This window comes from Delphinus delphis, chromosome 5 (genome assembly GCF_949987515.2).
Source record: "Delphinus delphis chromosome 5, mDelDel1.2, whole genome shotgun sequence".
Classification (NCBI taxonomy): domain Eukaryota; kingdom Metazoa; phylum Chordata; class Mammalia; order Artiodactyla; family Delphinidae; genus Delphinus; species Delphinus delphis.
Genome location: NC_082687.1, coordinates 66,597,832 through 66,621,931, shown reverse-complemented (window position 1 = coordinate 66,621,931; position 24,100 = coordinate 66,597,832). Strand labels below are relative to the sequence as shown.

The window sequence follows — 24,100 nt, the reverse complement described above, 5'->3', positions numbered from 1 at the left end:
TCATTAAACCTTTGGCAAATTAAAACTGTTGACTAATCCAGTCCTCCTGAAACTCTCCAAATATGAGAAGTCAAGACATGACATACTTATTTTTCCTTAAGGTTTAATAGCTAATAGTTATTTTTACAGAACCAATGTATCATTTACATCCTTAAAATATTATACACTAACACCCTAAATGTTCAGAAGTAGAGGAGTAGTTTTTTTAAATTATGGCATATTTACTGAAGCAGTTCTCAAATTGTGATTTTTATTTTCTTCTATTTATTTATAGATTCTAAACTTTCTATGGTGAACATATATTCCCGTTGTAATGAAATGAAAAAACATGCTATACACACATATAAATATCCCAAAATTTTACCAAGGGTTATCTTTGAATGGTAGGACTTTGGTTGATGTAAACTCTACCTAAAATTAATTTTTCCCCCGTGTTTTCTGCAAGGAGCACATGAGACTGACCTAAATTAATTAGAAAAATAATTTACACTCTTTCAGAAACTGTTTAAAATATTATATATGAGAATTAACAAAATGCCAAATTTACATGAGCAGGATTACTCAACTTTTTAGGTTTAGTCAAAAGGAATGTGTATTTAACATGCGTGATAATGAAGGATAAAGCAGGTAGGTATAGGATTTCAACTCATGTCCTGCTCTTCCCTGAATACAGTTTGTTGCATGTCCAGCTTTAGAGGGTTCAATATACATTTTAAAAATTTAATTAGTGCCAGTTACATGACTCAAACATAGACTAAGCATTTGGGGCCTCTCAATGTCACGGTAACTTCAGATTCTTCCTCTATGAAATGAATAAAATGCCAAGATTTGTATCACACTTAAATTTTCAGAGAGCTTAATTTTTCCGTTATTATAGAAATTTTAAAGTATTATTTAAGACGCTGAAGAGTGGAAGTCAAGCTGAACCCAGTTATTTTTCCCTGTCCAACTGTTAATCTAGCCAAGAGCAATGGGATCTAGTCTGGCCAGAGAATGGTTTATTTCCCAATGCCTTCTTTTCTAAAGAGGGTATAGGAACAAGAAATTGGATACATGGGCTCTAGTGGTCCCATCCTCCATTAGCTCCTTGTGTGATCTGAGGCAACTTCCAAAAATGTGGTGCTATTTTACCAAGCTAAAAACTCAGAGTTGGTCCAACCAACACCTAAATATCTTTGAAGCTCAGTATTTGAGATCCTAAATTCAGTCAACTGTTTCAAAGGCTAAACTTTTATAGTTAACAGCACCGGAAAAATAGCAATCCTGTATGACCCTGTGGATCACATGTGAATGTATGTGCCAGTATCATCATCATAAGGCATATAACATCTACACTTGCCTCTACTTATAAGGAATAAAGTGAGAAGCAAGAATTGAGGCATCTTCACAAGAGCTCAGTCATACTGTAGTAGGGCTTAAAGATAAAAACACAAGAGCCTTCTCTACATTTCACAAACAGGATATTTTGGGATTATGCACAGTGTCCCTTTGTGTTGAGATAGGGTTACTGGATTCTTGGAATTAGTATATTCAAAAACTCACCTCCTGGGACTTCCCTGGTGGCGCAGTGGTTAAGAATCCGCCTGCCAGTGCAGCGGACGCGGGTTCGAGCCCTGGTCCAGGAAGATCCCACATGCCGTGGAGCAACTAAGCCCGTGCACCACAACTACTGAGCCTGCGCTCTAGAGCCCACGAGCCACAACTACTGAAGCCCCGCACGCCTAGAGCCTGTGCTCTGCAACAAGAGAAGCCACCGCAATGAGAAGCCCGCACACTGCAACGAAGAGTAGCCCCTGCTTGCTACAACTAGAGAAAGCCACGGGCAGCAACAAAGACCCAACACAGCCAAAAATAAAAATTAATTAATTTTTTAAAAACTACACAATACACAAATCTTAAAAAAAAAAAACACCTCACCTCCTTTCTGATTCCCCATGACTCTTTCTTAAGAATATTTGACCATCTTTCATTATTTTGAGATGTTTCAGTATTTGATGACATTTCTGTCTTCTAAGAACAGAATATTTCATTATTGCTCCTGATGTTTCCTTCTATGTAGAAGGACAACAATTAGCATAACATTTCTGAACTTGCCTCACCTCATTCAATCAATCCCTTTCCCCCTGGGTTGTCAGGTTCTACTCATTCTGCCTAGGATAGGTTCTGCCCTTGGAAAAAGGGAAAAAGACTTTCTCTGGTCCACTCCTGATGCTGAGTGGGTAAACCTTCCAACCCAAGAATTTGGTGTTAGGAATCTCACTTGCCCATAGATGTAAGCCACATTCTTTAAGGTTCACTGTATCCACCATAAAACTGGTATTTTGGCCTCTGCCTGCCAACTCTTTACTCCATATTCAATTTAGAATCTGGATGGTTAAAGGAGTGTTAGTTATTAATTACTCTTTAATACTACCATTTCTAACACTACCTATGGTTGGCTCATATCAGTCAAATCTAGTACAAAGGGGATGTATTAAGGTAGATAATACATACTGGTCAAAAGGCTGTTTCAGTTTGCCATATACCAGGTAGGACCCTGGGGGGATGGAGGCAGGAGAATAATAAGGCAGTACTTCTATAGGTTTATTCAGTAAGTAGTTTTCACCACACAGTAATTTTAGATAAGAGTCACATAGCATTCATTATACTGCCCTAACTTAAATCTTCTCCTACACTCCCTCTTTCTGTGAATGGATTCTGAAATTGCCCAGGCTAGAATACTTGGCATGTCTTCAAATTCTTCTTAACCTTCTACCATTATATCAGTCACCACTCTATTAATTCTCTCACTTAAATATTCAACTACTCCTTTCTTCATCCTTCCTATTACTGACTTGGTATAAATTCACATCATTTCTTACCTAGATATTTTAATAGTCTCCTGATCAATAGTCTCCTAGCCGCCAGTATTTCTTGCTTTTATCTCAAGGAGCCCACTGCTCCTAGGCTGGGCTCCTCTATGGGTGCATGGGAGGGTTGAATTTTATGAGAAATATTTTAAGTTTATGCTTTTATCTAGATAATCCACAACTTTGACCAGTTGCTCAAAAAAAAAGTTCCTTAATTTCAAAACAGTTAAGAATCACTGGAAAAATAAAAAAAAAAAAAAGAATCACTGCACACCACACAGTATTAGTTGAGCCGACAGCTATCAATGTTATTCCTCTCTACACACTTGAAGGATACAGCCCAACTGATGAACAAATTAACAAACTGTGCTACATCCATACACCTGAATATTACTCATTAATAAAAAGGAGTGAACTACTGATAGAAGCTACAACATGGATGAATCTAAACCGTATTATGCTAAGGGAAAGAGGCCACTCAAAAGGCTATATACGATATGACTGCATTTATATGACATTCTTGAAAAGATAAAACTCTAGGGACAGGAAATGGTTCCATGGTTGCCAGATATGAGAGTAAGAGGAGAGACTGCCTACAAGGGGTACAAAGGGAATTTTTCGGAGCGATGGCACTCCTCTTATATCTTGATTGTGGTGGGTGGTTACACGACTATATGTTGTTTGACAGAACTACACACTATTTAGGATGAATGTTGCTATATGTAAATTATACTTTAATAAACTTGACTATTAAAAAAAGCAAGCAAAACAATAACAAAAAACCTACCCATCCCCCCTCAGTTCCCACTTTGGAATCAATAAATCCATCCATCACATCATCCACCAGAGAACTCATTCAACAGAAAATCTGTACATGCACTTTGCCTGCCTAAAAACTTATTATGGCTCCTCACCAAGCATGAAATTTAAAGCCTTTATCTTTCCTCATCATCTTTATCACCCTTCCCTCCTGATCTCTTACCTCTCCCTCAGTCATTCATCCCAACCTTAAGCTCTACTAAAAAATTACCTAAAAAGAATTCCCAGAACAACCTATGCTCCTTCTTACATGTTTGCAAACATAGGGAGCTTTTAAAAGAATACTGGTTCCAGACTCTGCCCAGACCACTTTTAAAAATCAGACTTTCTGGGGTGGTTCGAATGTGAGAACCACTGGTCTAGAAATGGCCACCCCTTAAGAGAATATTTGTACCTAAACCATATGAAGGCACATATCATTCATACGTGAATTTGCTAAGCTTTGTGCTTCCTCATAGATTATGACTTCCTCATAGACAAGAGTCTTCTTAACTGTTTGATCTTTATGCGTGCACTTCTCAAACTTAACGGCACATTCAGATCACCCGAGGATCTTGTTAAAATTGTGATTCTTAAGCCTGGGGTGAAGCCTGGGATTCTGCATTTTTAATTAGCTTCCAGTTGGGCTTGAGGCTGCCAGGACACACTGAATAGGGAGGCTTTATGTCACTATCACCTAGCACAGAGCCTGCATATAAAAGTTGCTCAATAAACATTTATGAAATGAATCGAAATCATCCATGTCATTCTTTACACTCCCCTAAGTAACCAAAATTGTAGTGATCTTGCAGGATTGTACAGAAAGACTCTTTCACTTACTGCACTTCATTTTTTTTTCTCTAGGTATGACAGAATACAGTTTGTGACAAATGGTTAATTCTAACCAACTCTCACTTACTTTAGTGGCAGATAATAGGTCAGGTAGTAAAATTCTTCTGGGTTACATGTGTGGCAAATTGCTCTTGTACTTATGTTCTTGGTCTTATACTTAGGGGGAAAACATACATTTAAAAGAATAAAACATTAAATCATTTTAAAGGCATATCATTAATTAATAAAAGTATTAATACACATATTCCCCATTATGTACCAGGCAGTGTTCGAGGAGCTAGACATGTTAACTTATTTTACCCTCTCAGTCTTCTGGTGGGTACTATTATCCTCATTTCACAGATCAGGAAACTGACTTATGACTAGGGAGGGGCAGAGCTAAGGCTACTGTAACTAGCCACTCATGCCTATTACACAACCTAGATAAGTGGTAGCAGTTACCATATATTGAGGATCTACTGCAATCCCCTTACTCCTTACATATATCATCCTGTATAATGTAAATCTGAGCATGTCATCACAGCTCAAAACCCTCCAACTTTCCCATCATACTTTGGCTTTTACTCTAAGTCTTTACTTTGCCCTACAATGCATTCCTTCTGCCTATCTCTCCAACATTATCTCCTATCACCACCCTCCTTGCTTGCAGGGCAAGCTGAAGGAAGCCATACGAGCCTCCTCAAACATGTCAAGCATATTCCCACCTCAGGTCCTTTGCACTTGCCATTCCCTGGGTCTTATATGTTCAATACCAAGGCTGTCACATGGCCTGCTTCCTCTCTCTTGTCAATCTCTGCTCAAATGTCACATCCTCAGAGAGGTCTTCCCTAGCTATGCTATCTAAAATGGAGACCCGGGCTTCCCTCGTGGCACACTGATTAAGAATCTGCCTGCCAACGCAGGGGACACAGGTTTGAGCCCTGGTCCGGGAAGATCCCACATGCCGTGGAGCAACTAAGCCTGTGTGCCACAACTACTGAGCCTGAGCTCTAGAGCCTGCGAGCCACAACTACTGAGCCCACGAGCCACAACTACTGAAGCCTGCATGCCTAGAGCCCGTGCTCTGCAACAAGAGAAGCCACCACAATGAGAAGCCTGCGCACCGCAACGAAGAGTAGGCCCAGCTCAACGCAACTAGAGAAAGCCCACACACAGCAACAAAGCCCCAACACAGCCAAAAATAAATAAAATAATTTTTTAAATGCTTAAAAAATAATAAAATAAAATAAAATGGAAACCCTATCACTTTTTAATCTCTTATCTACTGTTTTAGTTATATAATGGATGGATGGATGGATGGATGGATGATTTCATATGTTTCCAACAGCACTTCAAGGTCACTCTTTTCCCCTGTTTACAAATGAGAAAACCCTAAAAAGGCTCAATGAGAATCAAACAACAAGTAAGTCACTAAGCTAAGACTTGAAGTTATTATACTGGTCTGGATCTAACACCTGCAATCTAGTCAGAGCCTTAAATGGCTTCTCAGTTGTTCCTCATACCTATGCTTATTTTAAACAGTATCCTCTGAACCCTAAAATAAAGATATTAATTGGTTATTTTGCATTTTGTGGAAAATCAGATTGGGGGAGATGGGGGAGGAAAGAATAAGTCACTTCTTTGAATACTAAGGCAGCACCAGAGTCCAACAACTGTGTTTAGTCTTGGAAGGTGCTAGCTTCTAGAGGTCATATCAGCATCATCTCTACTAACCAGGACGATGATAGCCTCACATATGAGAGAGATTATGAGCACATGCTCTAGAGCAAGCTGTCAAGGTTCAAACCCTAACTCTGCCATTTACAAGCTGTGTGATCTTGGGTAAGTTAGTTAACTCCTATATGTCTCCGTTTCCTCATCTGTGAAATGGGGATAATTATAAAAGAATTATTATGAATATTAAAGGAGTTTATATATGTAGATTGCTGAGAAAAGTAGTATGCTCTCAAATGTCAGCCACTATTAATAGTCTCAAATTTCAAGACTTTAACAAAATAATATACAATCACACCTTAAAGCAAATATAAATGCACAAGTATACCATAATCCCAGGATTAAGAACCACCCATTGGATTGGGAGTTAACCTTTAACTGACTAAATTTAATTTAAAAGTTTACATGAAACTAAAATTCAGGAGAATTGAACCAAGAAAGGAAATTTATTTCCCAGAGTTACCGCCACCTCCTATCTTTTGATCTTGAACTTGTAGACTATCAACAAAGCTCTCTAGTCGATCTCAAGAGCCAGAAAAGAATGGAAAGAAAACCAGACTCAAACTTTTCGAGATTCATAAATCACGTCTACCTTTTTAATTGTCCCTTGAAACAAATTAGAAGCCAGAACAGTCCGTAGAATGCTGTATTTAAATCCCCTATGCAAACATGCCTGAAGCACTCTGCAGAGACACAAGCTTCTGTGTGGGCTAGACATGGTAGAAGTATGCCAAAATCGTAGCAACAGACACTGGTGGCCATTTACTTCTCAAACAATTGCAACAAACTTTCTCTATTTTTCAGCCCTGAGAGCTTATCAACTGCTTCAAGGGAGCAAGGAACTTGTCTATCTTGTTCACCACTGTTTCCCTAGACCTGGAACAACGCTTGGCACATAGTAGGCACTCAATAAATGTTTACTGAAAAAAAAACCCAACTATTAGACAAAGCGGTATTACTTTCAGCAAAGATGATGACAAAAAGAGAAATTTCTCAAAATTGTAAGCATGATATTAACACTGCCGAATATTTATGAACTATTGGAGGTTATTTTTGGTAGTGTCAGTTTTACATCCAAGAATATATACATAGGCATATAAATCTTCTAATGGTAAATTATCAAAAATGGCATGCAAAATATTTAACAAATAACAAATTAATATACTAGGTATATAAATTAACATCTAAATAAAAAACTAAAAATGTATTTCCCTTTGGCCGCTATATTAAAACTGCTGGAGCTTCCCTGGTGGCACAGTGGTTGAGAGTCCGCCTGCCGATGCAGGGGACACGGGTTCCCACATGCCGCGGAGTGGCTGGTCCCGTGAGCCATGGCCGCTGAGCCTGCGCGTCCAGAGCCTGTGCTCCGCAACGGGAGAGGCCACAACAGTGAGAGGCCCGCGTACCGAAAAAACTGCTGTCACATAATTTAAATTGAAATTCAAACCATTCAAGTCATTCCGATCATTTACAATTACCTTTTGACTTTTAGAAACTGTTGGTGTAATCATCTATATGCTACAGCTATCCCTGGCTAAACAATGCCCCACATTCTGTCTAAACCCCAATATGATGCAAGAAACCACACCGGTATATGTATAGCTGATTCACTTTGCTGTACAGCAGAAACTAGCATAGCATTTTTAATCAACTGTACTCCACTAAAAATTAGAAAAGAAACGACGCCAATTTTTTTTTTTTTTTTTTTCCATAACGCGGACCTCTCACTGCCGCGGCCTCTCCCGTTGTGGGGCACAGGCTCCGGACGCGCAGGCCCAGTGGCCACGGTCCACGGGCCCAGCCGCTCCCCAGCACGTGGGATCCTCCCAGACCGGGGCACGAACCCGCGTCCCCTGCATCGGCAGGCGGACTCTCAACCACCGCGCCACCAGGGAAGCCCCACGCCAGATTCTTGTAACAACAAGTCATGAGCTCCCCAGCTCCTTATGCTTGTTGCATCCAGGAAAGATCAGTAAAAATATTGAGCATGGTGATTGGGTATGTTCCTGGACGCCAGAGCCTGGATCAAGGTTGGAAAGCACCCGCACCAAAAATAATGCCACCAACACCACCTACCCTACCACCCCATCCAATTTTGGGCCACTCTGGAGCAGAGGAGAAGTGCTGAATCTCTACAACCATCACTACCAGCATGAGTTCCCTCTGCTGCCTCAACACCCCTGGGGGTCAGCTGCATCCACACCACAATGCTCCTAAGCCCTATCACTCGCCTCCACCAGGCAACAGTAACAGGTAATTCTCAACAAGTAGAGAATTTCCCTTTACTGGCTAGTACAGAAGTACTTTAGTATTTAAAAAACAGGTTTGACAATACAGCTACGCACCAACTGAAAACCAGCCCTGAGGATTACCAATATGAAATAATAACACTATGTTGAAACATTTTTGAAATAAATGAACCATTAAACTGACCATCTGGAAGACAGTATGGAGGGTTATCCAAAAGGTATCCATTAAAAAAACTTCAATTTATAAGTTATTAGGACATAGTAACAAACTTGCTCCAATTAGTATCTATCCTCCAAAATCTACCCTCCACCAGCCAGATATAATTTAGATCCCTTCTGAAGGAGAGAATGTCATAATTTTAAAATGGGAAGTAGATCATGGACCTTTTCTTGGCTACACTATGCCAAAGCTTACTGGTTTCAGAGGGGACCACAAATCAAACTCGTTCCATGCACCAGTAGAGAGGTAGATAGTTACGCCCCAGGGACACCCCTTTATGCCACCCACTCTGGCTTCCCTTTATCTCCTATCCCACCAGGCCACTGTTGCTGCCACCCACCACCTCATGCAGGCACCTCTCCCCACTCAGGAGATCTCACCCAACTTGAGCTCCCTCACCCAGGCCTGGTAGCGCTCTCCTCCCTGCATGGACACCTATCTTGCTTAGCCCCACCTAGATGCTTTTCCACTGAATTATTCAGTAAAGTAGGAAGGAAGCAGAGTCCTTATAATTTTAAATGTACTTGGGAAATACCTCAAGGAACTTTTGGGAAGTTCACTCCCATTGCTTTATCATCAGCTTGCATAGTTCTCTTGGCATTCTATTGAAAACAATACTTTCATGGTTCGTCCTAAGCCCTGGACAAAGTAAATGAATTTTTCTTTCTCTTTACCTGTTGCCTTGAATCTACCCAGAGAGACCTCCCATTTGCTCCCTTTGAACAATGCCCCTTTTAACATTAAATATCCTTTTACATGGTCTCATGTACCTAAAATGTCTTCTCCCACACCAGTTTGCTTAATGAGTACCATCACCAATTTAAAGCACACCCTGGAAGCCCACCTACTGGCAGAAGGATCCTAAACAAGTACAAAGAAAGTGAGCACTTAACTCTGACAATTCAGAAAACAAAAGATGCTGACCTCGGTCACTAATAGAAATAATGGAGCAATCCTGTCACATCTGGCCTACCACTTAATGTTTCTGCTTTTCTTTTTTCCAGTAAAGAACTTCAGAGCCTCAATTTTTTATTCTTGAAATGATAAATAATACTTAACTCACCTAATTTGTTGAGAAGATCAAATAGGTAATGTGGAAGTGATTTTTATCCATTAAATAATCACATAAATATGATTAGTTAATATTATTATTTCCTTTCTCAAATACTACTGTGGTCCCAAATTGTCAAATTTTAGAATATTCAGAAAATGTGTGCCCCGCTGCATTTGTGAATGACTAGTGATGCAACTTAGGAATCTCAGAAGTATTTTCAATCAGAAAAAATAAGTACACTAACCTCAATGAAAGTCTAGCTGTCAGCAATCTTTAATTCACCTGTTCATTCATCCATTCATTCAATAAATATTTACTGAATACCTACTATTTTCAAGGCACTCTTCTGAGTGCTAGTTAATAAACAGTAACCAAAATAGAGCCCCTCCCTTCACGAGCTTCCGTTCAAATGGGAGGAGACAGGCAACTGACAATCAATTAGCATGTTAGGTAGTGGTAAAGACTATGGCAAATAAAGCAGGGTAAGGGGTTAGAGAGTGTCTAAAGAAAGTGGTCAGGGAAGGCTTGTCTGAGGATACATGTGAGTGGAGATTCGAAGGAAGTGAGCGACGAAACCATGTAGACACCTGAAGGAAGAGCATTCCAAGCTGAGCTGCACAAGAACATCAAAGGCCCTGGGGCTGGGACATACTTCGCATGTTGAGAAATGGCAAGGTGGCCAGCATGCCAGGAGAGCAGTGTGTGGGGGGAGATCAATAAGGGATGAGGTGGGATAGGTACACACAGGCAGGTGATGTATGGCCTTGGAAACCGTGCTAAACCGAACTTAGATTTGATAGTGGGTGTGATGGGAGGGTTGTGAGCAAGCAAATAACATGTCGCCAGTTTTATGTTTTGATCGGATTACACAAGAAACTGCATGATCTGTATGTCTTCTGTACTTCTTTAATATTTGTATTTTTTTAACTATTTACATCCTCTACTCTGTTGTGACAAATGCTGCTTTCAGACTGAGTAAAATGGATTCTGATAATTGAATATTGGATTTGGTGACATGGAGGCCACCAGTGATCTTGACAAAGGAAGTTTCTGAGGAGTACTGAGGGGCAAACAGCCTAATTGAAGTCAAGGGAAAATTGAAGCAGATGATTGTAGAGACAGCAAGTACAAATTTCTAAGTTTGCTAAAAATGGAGCAAAAATGAAACTGAGCCTGAGGGGTCAAGAAAGGAGATGTTCCATTCTGTGTGTATTTTGATGGGGAAAACCTAGTAGAAAAGACTTTTTTAAAAAAATGATGATCTAGGAAAGGGGAGGGTATTTGAAAGAAGTAAACCTATGAGAGAAGTGAAAAAGGAAAAGATCTAGTCTGCAAAGGAGGAAAAGTTGGCATTAGATAGTAGCAGGAACAGTACATCTTTTAATATGAAGGAAGGAAAGAAAAATATGTGGGGTACAGAGGTAAAAAGGTTGGTAGACTTAGTGATAAGAAGATACAGTTTTCTGGTGGCTTATATAAACCAAGAAAGCTGAGGGGGTGAACATGGGGAGGGAAATCTGGAGGCTTGAAGCGAGAGAAAGTATAAAATAATTGTGCTGAATGGCAACTTTGTCTTCCTAGCGCCCTTATTTTCTAAATCATTCTTGACTACTTCGTATTGTAAGCTTTTAGAGGACAAGAAGCTACACTTACCTTGTTTTTTTCTGTATTTAGAAGAGTCATATACAAGGAAGAGATGCATAATATGTAAAGGAGTAGTTGCTATGATGCTGGACGGCCAGGACATTAAAGTTTGCCTAACTGGAGTCTTTGCGGGGGGGGGGGGGACACAAAAATATGTGACCTTGATTAATTATGAAACAATATGTCACATTTTGGGCAAAAAGAAATAGAAGCATAAGCAGTATATACCACGCACTCAAAAACTCAACAAGCATATACTCACTCATCAGGTGTTTTTAATCCTCTAAGAGTTCAGGGGTGTTACAATGATTACTTTTATTTAAATCACACTGACAGGCTGAGCACCTGGTTACTTCAGTCACATAATTAAGCTTACATCTCAGTATTACCACTTAGCTTACTTTCTATTTTATGATCTGAAAATGAATCTTATAAGGTCAAACTTCAAATGCACCTGTTGTGGTTTTTTTTAACTTCATTTGACATTTTTTTTTAACCTACTGAAGGGAATGCTTGCCAAAGTCAGTTTCCTGATTATTCTCCCTGAACTTGGGTGTGGCCAGCCTACACTACCAGCAGCATTACATCTACCTAATTAGAGAACAATAAAGTTGACCTTTGAAAATAAATGCACATGTCAAATATCAGAAAATGTTTTTTCTTCACCTATTTTTAAGGGTAACATTTGTTACTTATGTGTATAAATATTACAATTTGGGATTACCCAATCTTCAATAGAATGAGAGCTAAGAATAAATGAACGTTTGAAAATATTTTCACCAGAAAATGAGACTAAATACAATTGTACATATTTTCTACAATTCTGTTTAGCCTCATTTTTCTGGTGAAATTTAAGTTCAGACTCATTTATTAACACTCATGTAAAGAAACTTGAAAGTCAACTAACTGTAATATTTTCGTGTTTTGTGGTACAGGTTACCTCCACTTGTTCATCTGTTAATACTTCTCCAACAACTTAAAGCTTTCTTATGAAGGATTGTTGTGAATACTGATATCTGCACATGTCTAAAAGGTTCCCAGGTGGACAGCTCTCCTCCATGTCAGCATAAGTCTGGTTTTCCAATCTCTGGGCTAGATGCAGTTGTTCTTGTTTAAAAGGGCAGTGCACGCTGAGGATGTATTTACCCAAGATAGCATTTAACAAATTTGCTGATTTGCTTGTCTGTATCCCCCCTCTAGACGATAAACTGGGGGATCAGGGACTGTGTCCATCTAGCTCTTCTTTGACTTCTCAACCTGACACATAGTTAGAGGTCAATAAAATATATGTTGAATCAATGAAAGTCCCAGCACTTTGGAAAGCGGTTATGAAGCCTTCCACAGCAAACGCCACTTACCTGTGAGATCCAGAGTTCTGTCCACAAAGACCACTGATGCCCTGCCTGTGGCGGTCTTCCTCCTGTTCTTGGCGGGAGCAAAACTGGCCAGATCTGCAGCGATGATCCGACTGAGGGAACCTACAGCAAAACACTCCTCCCGTACCCCTAAATGCTCACACAGGGAACTGAGGCCGGACACCAGGCACCTAATCGTCAGCAGCAGCTCAGGGGTTAGGGTAGTGGCATCCACCTCAGCCAGGTTTCCCAGCCTCCTCTTGTCCGATCGGGCACGATTGAGGATATGCACATCCTGGGGTAATAGTGGGAAAAGGGAAGCAAAAGCTGGAGTCAAGGCAAGGTGGGGAGCAGCACATGCGAGTAACAACGGGACGTGCAGCACCTCAGCCGTGTAGTTCATGTTGCCCATCCACTCACACAGCTTCTCCTCCAGTTGCTCGAACACTGGCTGCTGCCCTTCCAGCTCAGCCGCCGCCGCCGGCGGCACGTGATTAGCCGTGAGGTGGACTGCGTGATTCACAGCCGTGACCACCACACAATACTGGAAGTGACTGCGGCAGATGATGTCCCGTAGGGTCTCCACGGTCCGGCCTTTCAGCAGGCAACTCAACACAAACACCGCTTTGGGCTGCTCGGCTCCGCCACCAACTGCGGCTGGCTCAAACTCCCGCAGGTAACACGCAGAGTTCCCCACCGCCTCCAGCAGCCGTGAGGACCCGCAGCCCCAGTGCAGGCTCTCGGCGCAGGCGGCGTCCAGGTAGACCACGGCCCGTTTCACTTTGGCCAGGACCTGCTCCCAGGCTTGCTGGGTGAAGGTCAGCACGCCTGGGGTGCTCATGGTGGGTATTCGCAGACTCAGGGCACCGAGCGCAGGAACTTCTCTCAGAGCTCACAGCTTCCGGGAATTGGGCTCCCGGAGACATTGACAGTCAACACAGTACACGTGGGACGGCCTCCGACTCATCCAGTGTGGGCGCATAGTAATGACGTTACGGAGCGTGATTGGCTAGCGTAGAGACGTCGCGGAAGAATGGTGAAGGCTGGGAATAAACGGGCGGGGCTTGGAGGCTCCCGGGTGCCTCGAAAGTTCGGGGAAGTGGAAAGGAGCTGCCTAAGAAAGAGCTGAGGGATTTTCTTTTCGTCTCCCTCTCTGCTCGGATTATCTTCGCTGCTCCTTGAGAAATCTCAGGAATGATAAATCCTAATTCGAAATATGATATTTTCCTTGGATCTGAACGCATTTCTTTAAAAGTGATGTGTTGCCCAGCAAAACTAAGAGCAGCCAGAGAAGATAAAAACAACCAACTGCTGTGTGATGTTTCTTAGTTTATACAGTACTATCACATACATTATTGGACACAAACCTCTAACAGACAACGGTTTCTCTTTCACTTTCTCCATCTTCCTTCCCTCATCTCATTGGCACTAAATCTTGATCCACTTCAAAAATCTAGAATCCAGCCCTTTCTCCTCATCTATCCTTCCTCTCACTGCCTTAATCCACTGTCTTCGGTCAACTGAACAATAGCAGTGACCCTCACCCCGCCATCATTTCCCAGTTTTCCATCTCTTCTCCCTTCCATTCAGTTTGCTTCCTAGTAAACTAAGCTTGTTCAACCATTTTTCTGCTTAAAATCATCTCCTGGCCCAGTTGCCTACAGAATACAGCCAGATGTGTTATAATGGCACCAAAAACCTTCATGATTTCTCTATTTCTCTCCAGCTATCCCAGCTTAGAACATTAAACAGCTGCACAATGAAGTCAACAGATTGAGCCCAGAATGTTTTACAGGTTCAGTTCATTCAATCACTATTTATAAAGCACTTATTAAGTGTAATCACTGAGTTAGGCTCCAAAATACAGTGGTTAATAAGATATATTACCTGATCCATGAAAAATTTACACCTCTGCTAAGTACTTGCCATATCTGGGGTAAGTTTTAACATACCTGTTTTCCTTAACATATCTGTTCTGCTAGATGGTGCGCTAGAAGCTTGGTATCCCCAACACTAGAAAATAACAGGTGTTCAATAAATGTTTGTTGAATAAATGCTCAGTTCATATCAGTATAATAAATAATATATTCAACCAACTTTTAATGGACATGTACAATATTCCAGACACCGTGTTGGACACTGAGGATATAAATAGAAGTAAGCCACAGTCTTGCCTTCAGAAGAATCTGAAATAAAAGAACCCACACACGTAAAGCAAGCAAATGCAATAAAACATTACAGAAGCAATGTTTTTAATTTTTTGTTTGTTTGTTTGTTTTGCTGCAGCATGCAGGATCTTAGTTCCCCAACCAGGGGTCGAACCCCTGGACCAGAGCCCCCTACATTGGGAGCACAGAGTCTTAACCCCTGGACCTCCAGTGAAGTCCCAGAGCAACGTTTTTATAAAAAAAAAAAATGTTCAAGAGTTATAAAGTGGGAAAAATAAACTCTGACTAAGTGAAGCAAAAAGGGAAGCGGTCAGAAGAAGTTTCATATAGGACATAAGTTTTGAGTTGCCTTCAAAGAAAACCAGGTGTTCACCAGGTGTACAGGATGGGGAGGAGCATTCCTGGCAGCAGAGCAAAGAGTGCAGCATGGGGCTTCGCTGGTGGCGCAGTGGTTGAGAGTCTGCCTGCCGATGCAGGGGACACGGGTTCATGCCCTGGTCCGGGAGGATCCCACACGCCACGGAGCAGCTGGGCCCATGAGCCATGGCCGCTGAGCCTGCACGTCCGGAGCCTGTGCTCCACAACGGGAGAGGCCACAACAGTGAGAGGCCTGCGTACCGCAAAAAAAAAAAAAAAAAAAAAAAAAAGAGTGCAGCATGAACAAAGGTATAGAAGTATGAAACCTTACAGCATGTTCTCTGGAGCTACAAATGGTTTAGTATAGCTTGAATGTACTGTTTGAAGAGAGGCCCATGAAGAAATAGGAGCTAGGAACTAGAAAAGAAGGGGGCAACTTTCAAAAAGAATAGAGTGGTCAACAGTAGTGAGTGACAGAAAAGGGAAAAGTGAGATGGAATCTGAAAAAAAAAAAGTTGGCAGAATATGAAATTAGGTTCAAAGAAAGTAACTTGGCCCCTAAAATTCAAGGAGGGAACAGTTCTAGGATATAATGGGATCCATAGTGTGGCCCTAAATGCAGACTGCTGATGTGGATGAATGAAGATTGTTGAATAGTTAGATTCTAGGAGATCAAAAAACAGATGAGCAGAATGTGCAAGTTACTTGTTATGATGCCAAGTGGTAAAGGAACGGAAGACTGTGTACCAGACCCCAACATCATCTGTGAATAAGGGGAAATGAAGAGAGAGAGGCAGAGGTGGTTAATAAGGAGGTATGCAAGGAGGAGGATTTTCAAAAGATTTTCAAAAGAAAGTGGCACCACAACAGTCTGGTAGTGGCCCACCAGAGCGAAGGAAATGGCAATACTTCCTCCAGGCTCCACAGTACAACTGGGTGAAGAAAAATGGTGGGTCTACAGTAGAGAAGGATGAGGATGATGTGCTGTCCCTGGAGGGAAGTTAGATTTCTGTTTCAGTGAATGAGTAGAGACATCTCTGCTAAAATGCTGACATGTATATATAATGGACATGTGGGACATGTATATATAATGGAACAAAGTTAGGGACTGAGAGTTAGATACAGAGTTGGAATTCAGGCCTGAAGAAACTGGGAGGGGATAAGCATAGAGTATGTAAGGGAATGACACTTAAAGAGTTGACAAAAAGTGACTCAGAATGAGGAAATGTGGGGGGCTGCATAAAGTTGGGCAATACACAACCTGTACAGCCACATGCCACCCAAAGGGCTGCCAGATCATGAAGGGGCTTATAGGTCACGTCGTAGGAAGTTTGGATTTTATTTTATGTGTAACAAACTATTGAAGGGTTTGTGTTACGTGAATTGCAGTGGAGATGGAGAGAAGTAGACAGTGGAGATGGAGAGAAGTAGACAGATTTGGGATATATTTTGTAGGAAGAAGTAACAGGTCTTGCTAATGGATTTTTATAGGCGTGAGAGGGACTCAAGAGGGAAAGAGGGGAATCAAGGATGATTCCTTAGGTTTCGGCTGAACAACTAGTTGGATGGTGGTTATTCATAATACGATGGAGAAGCTTGGGAGAGAATGGAAGTGGGATAGGACAGGTTTGGGAAGGGAATTCACAAGTTCTGTTTTGGGCATAAGTTTGAGATGCCTATTAAATACCCCAGAGAGGCATCAGGTGAAGCACCTGAGTGAGCAGCTTGTCCTGAGCTTAACGATAAATTAAGAATGCAGACAGAAAATTGAGAGTCATAGATATATATCACATAGACAGTATTAAAAGTCACGGGGTTGGATGAAATAACCCTGGGGGACAGGGTAGACAGAAGAGAGAAGAAAACCCAGGAAAAAATTGATTTCTTCATCTCAGACATCATGGCAGAGTTAGATGAATTCTTGCTAAAATCGCATGCTTAAGACCATCAGATGTACCTTATTTAAATGTGATTTGTACTTTTCTGCTCAAAATAGCTAGCAATTGTTTTCTATTCTCATAAAATCAAGCCTATCTCCATCTCATTTCTAAGTCCTCTCTGTTCATGATCAACACTTAAGGATTTACTAAGCACTTCCCATTTGCTTGATATTGTAAGAGAGAATCTGGTGAACAAAAAAATTTTGTTTCACCCTTAAAGAATGTGAAGTTTACATAGCAGTGTAGATGTGAATAGATGATACAATTGCCAGAAACAACTAGCAACATAGAATTTAGTGTTAACATATATCAGAATGCAGAGGAAGATGGATAATTGAGGCTTAATTCCTTGTTGTGGTATCTAGAGACAAAGGAAAACTCTACACATGTGCAGTTTCTCAGGATGTTCAAAGGACAAAAGGCCTAAACCATAACATATGTTGAAGAAAATAATCAATAAACAATTTATAATAGCATAGCAAAGAGTTTTATTTGCCAGACTGAGGACTATAACCTGGAAGACAGCCTCTCAGATAATTCTGAGGAACTGCTCCAGAGAAGCATAGTCTTCAGCACAATTTTATGTCTTATCAGAAGAAAGAACATCAAACAAGTCAGGGATACATTCTTACGTGGTTTCAAAAAAGAGAAAAAAGATCAGCAGGTACACAGCGAATTGTATGGCCTTGGCACCTGGAAAGTTAGTCTTATCATTGAAGGAGTACCAGCTCTGGTGTCCCAGGAAAGGAGGCATTTAATATTATTTATTTATTTATTTATTTATTTACTTACTTACTTACTTATTTACTTATTACTTTTTGGCTGCATGGCATGAGGGATCTTAGTTCCCTGACCAGGGATCAAACCCACGCCCCTGGCAGTGGAAGCGCAAAGTCTTAACCCCTGGACCACCAGGGAAGTCCCTAATCTTTATTTTTAACATGGACATTCTTTACTTCTGGTCAATGTGCCCTTTTCTTTCATAATTAAAGAAGAGGTACAAAGTATGTTTCATAGGCCACAAACAGGCTAGTTAGCATAAAATTCAAGTTAACTCACGGATAAACCAGAATGACTTCCCCCTACCTCAATATATGAAAACTTCTTTTACCAGTCACCTCTAATTTGTCAAATGCTTTCACGTTTGAAACTTCATTTTACCTTTGTTATCCTTCCAAGAAGTGGGTATAAAATGCTATTTTAATATATCAATTTACTGATAAGGAAAGTGAGGAACATTGAAATGACATAACTAAAGCTGGTAGCAAATAGTATAGTCGAGCCTAAATGCCATATCTATTCAAAACACATCTATGTGTACTTACTATCTACTAAATACTGAGCAAGGCACCTTTATTTGATCTTTACCTCCTGTCATCATTTTAATCATCATCTACTGAGCATTCCCTTTCAGTACTTCTCAGAGGTAGATACATTAAACCTGTTGCTTTGTTGTTTTCGGCTTTTTTTTTTTTTGCCAAGAACCAGCAGATCTCTCTCACACACACACCAACACAGACACACAGACACACACACAGACACACACACACACACACACACACACAATGGAAAACAAATATCAGAATATATGGAGTATCGTAGTTTGATAAGGTCATAATTTTATATAATATCTTCAAGCTACCTGTCTTTGAAGTCTCCCCTGGTGGGAGATAAAGATACTTTTAACTAAGGAAGTCTATCCAGGCAAAGAACTCAGTTTGGAAGCAAGGAAGGAAGAGGTTTTTTAAGAGTGCTTATTAGTGATTTATGGGCTTCTCTGCTTGTGAAAATCTTCATTTCCAAAGCTTAGCTCAAATGCTACCTCCACCATGAAGGCAATTCTGATGCATCAATTATTATTCATCAATTCTTCAGTTTAAGTAATGCCTTGAAAGACAAGCTCATTTCAGGCAGCTGAAAGGAGAAAGAGGCTCTTCAGCAAAAGGCAGTTTGTTCTCCCATGAAACCATCATTACAGACTCATAGAATGATAAATAGAAACATAAACAGACAGGAATGTGAGTGAGTGCCTTATGACACTCTCGAGCAGAATGTAAAATCTTCACTTTGTTACTGTCAGTAGAGGCCAAGAAGATCTCCTAAGTGCTAGGCAACACACCAGGAATTAGAACGACATATAAGAAGATGCCCTGTTTGAGGGAGGATTTGGTGAAGTCTTAGGAAAACAGATATGTAGTCAAATAATTACTATATGATGTGATAGACACATGCCACGGAATCAGCATACTGTGCAGAAAGGAATGATTAGCTCTGCACTACCCACTCCGGAATAACTCTAATCTCATCTACATATCCTCTCTCCCTCACTCCACTCCAGCTACATTTGGGGTTCTTTGAATGCTCCAAGTACGCTTCTGCCTCAGGGTTTTTGCACTTCCTATTCTCTCCACCTGATAGGGCTTCTCCCAGAAATCCACAACGGTTTACTTCTCTCCATTCAGGTCTCTACTTTTGAACCACCTCATTAGAGTGGCTTTCCCCGACCACTTGATATAGAATTGCATCCTATCCCTCTTCATCACTTTGCTCGGGGTCCCCCTTTCCTGCTTACCCTACTTTATAATCCTTATCACTATCTGACATACTGTACATTTATATGTTTATTGTCTGTCTCCCTTTCATTAGAATGAAAGCTTCACGGGAGGAAGGACTTTGTTTTACTCATTGCTGAATCTACATAATTTAGAAGAGTCCTTGGCACTTGGTAGGCCCTCCATAAGTATTTATAGAATAAATAAAGAAATGGGGTTCAGGAAAGATTTCAAAAGTTGACTATATCTCAACAGACTTCAGAAATACACAAGGGATTATCTATCCCCTTCAGATAAGGGAGGCTGAGAATAGCAATAGAGGAATGTTCAAAGGTTAGGGAGATTAAAACCACATGATTTGTTTAAATAGCATGAGATGGTGTGGCATTGGTGGTGTAAAAACACTTTGTGCTTCTATTAAGACCCACCTTTCCCTTGTAAGTGAGTTAATTGTTTACCACCCTTCTGCCTTTCTCAATAAATTGAGAGCTCTCAAGGGCAGGGGCTGTGCTTTACTCATACTTTTATTTCCTAAGTTCTTAAACAGCAGATATTCAATAACTGTTAAATAAATAAATGAAAAAATATGATGAAGCACTTAAAAAATGAACATAGTTTGACATACACAAATATGGAAAGGACCTCCAAGACACTGCTGAGAAAAAAAAAAACAACCAAACCAACCAATCAAATAAACAAATCTACACAATTATACATACAATATTGTACCCCTTAAGACTCATTCATCTCAGGTTCTTTCACCAAAACAATACACGTGTAGCAAATATGTATAAAATGTCATAATGCTGCACATGAACAGAAAAACAAGGGCTACTTCTGGAAAGGAGGGTAGTGGATGAGAAGGTCTTTGACTTTTTGACAAAGAGAATGCATTATTCATTTTTTAGTTTGGCTTTTGTTTGCTGTTAAAATTAATTTTTCAGGAAAGTGGGCACGAATTATGATTTCTTCTCTAATGAGAAACAGGGACTGATAAGGCGATTCTGGATCAAGTCTGATACAAGTAAAGAATGAAACAAGGCCTTCCGGGAGATTTTAAAAAAACAAAACGAGAAAGCAAGCATCACACGCAGAAAGTAACGACGGTGCACTCTCCAGCAAAAGCAATACAGGTTATCAGAAGGAACGTTGGGGGAGGGGAATCGTAGCCTACGTAAGACGTCACGGGAGAAAGCCACGCTAAAAGGCAAGCGAGATCCCGTGGAGGCGGGGCCAACTACGGTGCGCAGGCGCAACCAGGCTCAGGTGGCCGCCGCCGCGGAAGCGAAGCCACCTAGAGACTCCGCGCTGCTTGGGTGCTGCTGCGCGGGCGCGGGCGGAGCGGCGCCGGAGCCGTGTTCTTTGCCGCCTCCGCCGCCGGGGCCACCTACCCTGGATTTGAGTCTCGCGCCTTCTTCGTTCGCTCGCCGGCGGGTTCGCGCCCCTCTCGAGACCCCGGGCAGCGAGGCTGGGGAAGGGTTGGAGGGGGCTGTTGATCGCCGCCTTTAAGTTGTGCTCGGGGCGGCCATGTCGGCCGGCGAGGTCGAGCGCCTAGTGTCGGAGCTGAGCGGCGGGACCGGAGGGGATGAGGAGGAAGAGTGGCTCTATGGCGGTACGGAACTTCCTGTCCCTTCTTTCTCTCCCGGGTTCTCTCAGGCCTCCCTTCCCGGCCCGCAAACGGCCGGCGTCCTGGGGCCCTCTCGCCGCCGCCTGGGGCCTCTTGCATGGAGCCTCGTGCGGCCTGACTTAGGCCGAGCTCGGCGTGCGCGTCCCCCGCCCCCCTTGCCTCCTCCCGCCTAGCCCACGCCCCCAACACGCACCCACCAGGTGGCGACTGGGACCCCGCTGGGCAGGGGGCTAGGGGCTGGGCCCCCAGCCTCGCCGTCCACTCCGCCCAGGCTTCTCGGCCGCCTCGCCTCTGTGCGCTTTTCCTCTTGTTTTCTTATATCGATTCTAAGCTGTGTTGGTGTGTCTCTTCTTGCCCCTTGACTGTGGGATGCCCTTCCTGTCCCAGGAACAGTCATTCTGTAATAATAGCTAAATAAAGTTGATGCTGTAAAACTAACGTCTTGTTTCTTGATGGTCAGTTTGTATGGAATGCACCTGCAAGGGTACCTCCTTGTGTGAAAGTCGTGCTTTAAAAATAATTAATTAAAAGAGAGAGAGAGAAAGAAAGAGATGGAATACATTATGGCCCATAAAGAAAACCCCGAATGTCTCCTGTATTAAGGTGAAGTTTTTCTTTTTTAAGAGACTGCGTTTTAACCCACGTAGAAGTACCTCATGTCCCTTAGGCTTACGGTTTTCAGTATCACTTCGTGTATATCTTTTTCATAAAATAAGTTTACTGCATCTTTTACTTCCCCCTTGAAAGGGACATCTGGCTTTTAACTTCCATGAAGTCACAGTCCCTTCTTGTCTGTTGCCGGTACTAGATTTGAAAGTTAATGTTTGTTCCTTGCCTAAAATGCGTATTCTTGATTGTCTTTAGGATAGTTTAGTAAAAGTGCACGTTTGGGCACCACGCAGCTCCTTGATAATGTGACTTCGACAAACTTTGATTTTGATAAACTTGTAAAATACGTTGTCTTTGGCGGCAAGATTTAGCATTCGTAGTACTGTTTGAAATGTAAATGTATAGGGTTTCTTTTACAAAGGTCTAGAAATCTGTAATGCTTCTTAAGTTTATTTTTATAGAAGTAAAGTCTGATTTTTTTATTTCTTTATTTTTCATAAAAGACATATCTTGTTAAGTCATTATAAGGTGATCTAACTTTGGATGTGCTTATAGGCCCATGGGACGTGCATGTGCACAGTGATTTGGCAAAGGACCTAGGTTAGTGCTTGTGATGATCACTTCAGATTTTCATAATACTGGTTTCTTTAAGAGTGGTTTGTTTGTTAATTTTATTTATTTATTTATGTATTTTTTTTGGTAGATGAAAATGAAGTTGAAAGGCCAGAAGAAGAAAATGCCAGGTTAGTGAAATTTCTTGTTGATGCTTTTGCAGATTGTGCGGTACAGTGCTTCTGTCAGCAGATTGTCAGAATTATTTTGTTATAATCATTGGTTTGATTACATTTTGACAAAGATAGCAAGACGCTGAGTCCTTTATAGTTTATTACTATTTCAGGACGTAGTCTTGTACCAATTCTGTTTATTTGCTAGTAGCCCAGGGGACAAAATGTTTTTGAAGTAAGGGTTTGGATATTTTTCACTATTAAATAACTTTGTACTCTTAAATGAGCTCAATAATGGAGTATACAGTATAACCATCAGACTACTAAGAAAAAAAAGTTTTAACTTAAAAATTTTTTAAAAATAAAGAATTCCTTGGGTAACTACTTTTACAACTTAATATTTTTGATGGTGTAATGCATTGTGGTTATAATTTCAATGTTTCGTATTTATTTAAAATTTGAAGTGGAATTAATGAATTTGTTATAAGATTGATTGCCTTTGTTAGATTACTAGAAAGGTCTGAGTATCATTTACAGAACATATCAGGGAGCCAGAAACTTATTCTAAATTTCAGAATAGCTCATGGGTACAAGTGCATGGATATGCTGACATCACTGACCAGATGCCTTAGTGTCTTATAGTGGGGGAGGCGTGATTACAAAAAGGACTTTTAAAGAATATTTGGGTTTAAAAAGAGGGGGAAATACGACTTCACACCCACTAGGATGGCTGTAATCAAAAAGACAGATAGTTAACAGGTGCTTGTGAAGATACGGAGAAATTGGAACCCTTATACACTGATGGTAAGATTGTAAAATGGTGCAACTATTATGGAAAACAGTCTGATAGCTCCTCTAAAGGTTAAACGTAGAGCTACCATATATAGCAACATTATTCATAATAGCCAAAAAATGGAAATAACCCACGTGTCCATCAAATGGATAGATTTAGAAAAGTGGTATATCCATACAGTGAAATACTATTTGGCAGTAAAAAGAAATGAAGTACTGATAGTGTTACAACATGGATGAACCTTGAAAACATGCTAAATGAAAGAAGCCAGTCACAAAGAACTACATATTGTGTTTCTTATTATATTAGATGTACACAATAGGTACATCCAAAGAGACAGAAAGTAGTAGTTACCAGGACGGGAAAATGGAGAGCGACTACAAATATATAAGGTTTCTTTTTGGGGTGATGAAAATGTTCTGGAATTAGATAGATAGACATACATACACTATTCTGTAAATATACTTAACCTTTCAGTTGTACACTTCAAATGAGTGGATTGTATGGTACAGGAATTGTATCTCAAAGCTGTTATTTTTTAAAAAGTTAATGGAGGGAAGAAGTGAGAAGTGGAAACAGCTCAGGGGGTGCTGAG

At 41.0% G+C, this 24,100-nt stretch overlaps 2 protein-coding genes across 31 annotated transcripts in view; one reads left to right on the top strand and one right to left on the bottom strand.

The window, feature by feature from the left end:
- Positions 1–13,696, bottom strand: part of SCFD2 (sec1 family domain containing 2) — a 398,024-nt gene extending 384,328 nt beyond the window's left edge. The window contains exon 1 of the mRNA XM_060012557.1: positions 12,738–13,696. Within this exon, the coding sequence (XP_059868540.1) occupies positions 12,738–13,575 (838 nt within the window). The 5' untranslated portion in view covers positions 13,576–13,696. The remainder of the gene's footprint in view (positions 1–12,737) is intronic.
- Positions 13,697–21,046: 7,350 nt separating this feature from the next.
- The window catches only part of FIP1L1 (factor interacting with PAPOLA and CPSF1), a 65,905-nt gene continuing 62,851 nt past the window's right edge, over positions 21,047–24,100 (top strand). For 13 of the 30 annotated variants that reach the window (XM_060012551.1, XM_060012555.1, XM_060012543.1 and 10 more), the window contains exons 1-3: positions 21,047–21,363; positions 22,543–22,587; positions 22,691–22,730. In XM_060012551.1, the coding sequence (XP_059868534.1) occupies positions 21,279–21,363; positions 22,543–22,587; positions 22,691–22,730 (170 nt within the window). In that variant the 5' untranslated portion in view covers positions 21,047–21,278. The remainder of the gene's footprint in view (positions 21,364–22,542; positions 22,588–22,690; positions 22,731–24,100) is intronic. The other 17 variants (XM_060012547.1, XM_060012549.1, XM_060012541.1 and 14 more) reach the window with 3 other exon arrangements.